The sequence below is a fragment of the Rhagoletis zephyria genome, unplaced genomic scaffold (assembly GCF_001687245.7).
Source record: "Rhagoletis zephyria isolate East Lansing unplaced genomic scaffold, Rhagoletis_zephyria_1.1 Rzeph_scaffold_07351, whole genome shotgun sequence".
Taxonomy (NCBI): domain Eukaryota; kingdom Metazoa; phylum Arthropoda; class Insecta; order Diptera; family Tephritidae; genus Rhagoletis; species Rhagoletis zephyria.
In genome coordinates, this window is record NW_016164434.1 from 3,618 (window position 1) to 6,856 (window position 3,239).

The window sequence follows — 3,239 nt, forward strand, 5'->3', positions numbered from 1 at the left end:
GGCTGGGATGTCGCGGACATCCGGCTCAGGCACCGCCAGGAGTGGAGCGCCTATCAGAAAGTCACCCGGCGTTAATGCAATCTTCTCCTGCGGGTCGTCATACAGCGGGGTGATAGGACGCGAGTTCAGGCATGCCTCGATGCGCACAGCCAGAGTCTGCAATTGACTGTACCACATAGTTTGCGCGCCCACGCAGCGGACCAAATGATGTTTGGCACTCTTGACCGCCGCCTCGCAGAGGCCACCTTGGTGCGGAGCACCGGGTGTGATGAAGTGCCAATTAGTGCCCATGCTGGCCAATGCCCGGTGATTGCTTTCGCTGTGCCACGCCACGAAGTCCTCCTGGAGAAGACGGTTAGCACCAACGAACGCGGTGCCATTATCGCTATATAGGTCACGGCAAGGGCCACGACGGCTGACGAAGCGAGTGAAGGCGTCGAGGAAAGCTTGCGCCGATAAGTCGTCCACCACTTCTATATGGACGGCTTTAGTAACATGCAGATGAAGATTGCGAGATACGTCTTTACGAGAGTGCGAGAGCGCTTAGTTCCGATTCGCAGCGTAAACGGGCCGCAGTAGTCGACTCCCGACGAAACAAATGGTCGTGCAGGCTTGACTCTCTGCCCGGGTAATGGAGCCATTTGCTGCTTGAACATCAGTCCTCGATGAAGACGACACACTACGCATTTATGAACAAAACTCTTGACGGCTTGGCTCGCATGCGGAATCCAAAACTTGCGGCGAAGGGAATGTAGCATTAGCTGCGCCCCTCCATGGAGCGTAGTCTCTTGGGCTTGTTTTATTAAAAGCTTAACGAGCGGGGTAGACTTCGGAAGAATCAATGGAAATCGCTGGTCATGTCCTAACTCTGCGTTTTCGATCCGCCCTCCGACGCGCAGGATGTGGTTCTTATCTTGGAATGGATTTAGTGAGAGCAATGGCGTGGAAGATGACAAACCTGAACCGGCTTCCAGCTGCTTAATCTCGACCATGAAGTGCGTCTGTTGGTCAAGACGGATCAGTACTTCCAAGGCGTCGTCCATTTCCCGAGCTCCTATGACCGCTTGACGGAAATGTCGGCGTCTCTGCAACCAACGTAGAATAATAGCTACTGTGCGCAGTAATCGCTGAATCGAGCTAAAGCGTTCTGCTAATAACATGACCTGCCCATCTGGTCTCCGAGTCTCCAGTGGCTCGTGAAGAAGTGCGCTGGTAAAGCTCGAAACGATTCGCGCCTCTGAACTGAGCGCCTTAGATTCGTCGTGGCTGAGGGGGATCTCTTCGCTACCTAGGTACGCGTCTGTACCATCAGGTCCATGCCACCAAAGCGGGTGGCTCATCAGCTCCTCGAGTGATATGCCTCGGCTAGCACAATCGGCAGGGTTCATTGCTGAGCGGACGTGATGCCATCTATCTGCGGAAGTCAACTCCTGGATCCTTCGGACCAGATTCGAGACAAATGGTTTCAATGTGGTATGTTGTTTCTTCAACCAGCATAAACCGATCGCAGAGTCCGACCATAAGAAGTATGGGGCTTCAACCAAACTCAAGGCTTCACGTACATTTCGAAGAGTCTCGGCCAACAACAGCGCTGCCGAAAGCCCAAGGCGTGGTATTGTAGCGCCATTCAGTGGAGCCACCTTGGTTCGCGCGGTAAGGAGTGAGAAACGCACAATGCCATCAGCGTCGGCTGTGCCCGTGTAAATAACGGCCGCGTAAGCATGTGAACTGGCATCGCAAAAGCCATGCAATGTTGTCGGAGCATGTGGCACCATACCCAACCATCGGCCAATGCGGATTTTACTAAGGACTCCCAGCTTGGAGCGGTAATTGAGCCATTCATCACGAAGATCGTCAGGTAACGGCGAGTCCCATGACAGACCGGCAGCCCACATCTTTTGGATAAAAATCTTCCCTGTTATGACAACTGGGGATAACACCCCTGTGGGATCAAACAACCGAACACTTCACTGAGCACGCGTCGCTTCGTAGGAGCCTGACTGGACTGGCTAAGCTCGACTTGAAAGAACAGCTGGTCAGCCACGGGGTCCCATCTCAAACCCAATACCGGGGCCACAGACGTATTGAATGCATACCTAGGGAGAGACGGATTACTGGATAAACACAACAATACCTGAATGTCATTTGAGTTCCATTTCCGAAGTTTAAACTGCCCAGCAGCCAGAACTGCCTCTACATTATTGGCCAGCTCAACGGCCTTGGTAGCGTCCTCGCAGCTTGTCAAGAAATCATCGACGTAGAATGCATTCAAAATTGCTTCTCGGGCTTCAGTCGCTTGGTGCTCATCAGGAACTGCGTGGTAATTGTCATTCGCGCATTGTTGCAATGCACGTACTGCGTCGTATGGACTACAAGCCATGCCATAAGTGACGGTTTTCAGCCGGTATACTGCAAGCTCGTCCGAGGGGTATTCGCGCCATATTATTCGCTGGTAATCTCGATGCGCTGTTGCAACCAGGACCTGCCGGAACATCTTTTCAATGTCCGCAGTTACCGCCACTCGATAACGCCGAAAGCGGAAAAGTATGTTGATCAGCGGGTCTTGAAGCGTTGGGCCCACCAGCTGGATGTCGTTGAGGGACACGCCCGTAGTAGTCGGCGCCGAAGCATTAAACACCACTCGAAACTTCACAGCGACCGCATGATGTGGGATGTAGTAGCAACCGCTATGATTGTGTGGTGGCTCCACTCGCTCCATATGATCAAGCTCCGCATATTCCCTCATAAAGCTCACGTATTTTTCCCTTAGACTAGGATCCGCAATCAGACGGCGTTCGAGCCAATAGAATTGTCGCGCAGGGTATGCATAGGAGTCACCAAGTTCTGGGACCTTGCGCCGCAAAGAAAGTTGCACTACATAACGACCATCGGGGGTACGGCCATGCGTAGTTTCAAATATCTGCCCGCACTCGTCATCATGCAACTCTTCAGTAGCCGGAGCTTCCTCCATCTTCCAAAAGTTCCGGACCAGATCTTCCAGACGAACCTCTTTCTCACCTAGCAACGCGCTGACTGTGAGCGAGGACAAGTTCGATGTGGACGCCGATGACACCNAGCTTCCTCCATCTTCCAAAAGTTCCAGACCAGATCTTCCAGACGAACCTCTTTCTCACCTAGCAACGCGCTGACTGTGAGCGGGGACAAGTTCGAAGTGGACGCCGATGACACCGGGCCGAATACTACCCAACCAAGACGGGTACGCTGGGCGAAGGGCTCGT

At 53.1% G+C, this 3,239-nt stretch overlaps 2 protein-coding genes across 2 annotated transcripts; both read right to left on the reverse strand.

Moving 5' to 3' along the window:
- Window positions 1-279: 279 nt before the first annotated feature.
- Window positions 280-1,293, reverse strand: LOC108374106 (uncharacterized). The gene is made up of 2 exons (XM_017630076.1): window positions 959-1,293; window positions 280-913 (listed from the first exon to the last, which is right to left on the reverse strand). The coding sequence occupies exons 1-2, from the start codon at window positions 1,158-1,160 to the stop codon at window positions 474-476; spliced, it is 642 nt and encodes a 213-aa protein (XP_017485565.1). The 5' UTR covers window positions 1,161-1,293; the 3' UTR covers window positions 280-473.
- Window positions 1,294-2,036: 743 nt separating this feature from the next.
- Window positions 2,037-2,971, reverse strand: LOC108374105 (uncharacterized). The gene is made up of 2 exons (XM_017630075.1): window positions 2,198-2,971; window positions 2,037-2,096 (listed from the first exon to the last, which is right to left on the reverse strand). The coding sequence occupies exons 1-2, from the start codon at window positions 2,969-2,971 to the stop codon at window positions 2,037-2,039; spliced, it is 834 nt and encodes a 277-aa protein (XP_017485564.1).
- Window positions 2,972-3,239: the final 268 nt, after the last annotated feature.

Excerpts from the sequence above, each read along its gene's own strand:
- LOC108374105 (XM_017630075.1), bottom strand. The coding sequence starts at position 2,971 with ATGGAGGAAGCTCCGGCTACTGAAGAGTTGCATGATGACGAGTGCGGG. Across the intron at positions 2,097-2,197 it reads CCGTTGAGCTGGCCAATAAT|GTATGCATTCAATACGTCTG; the intron begins GTAGAGGCAGTT and ends GTCTCTCCCTAG.
- LOC108374106 (XM_017630076.1), bottom strand. The coding sequence starts at position 1,160 with ATGTTATTAGCAGAACGCTTTAGCTCGATTCAGCGATTACTGCGCACA. Across the intron at positions 914-958 it reads GCAGCTGGAAGCCGGTTCAG|ATAAGAACCACATCCTGCGC; the intron begins GTTTGTCATCTT and ends ATCCATTCCAAG.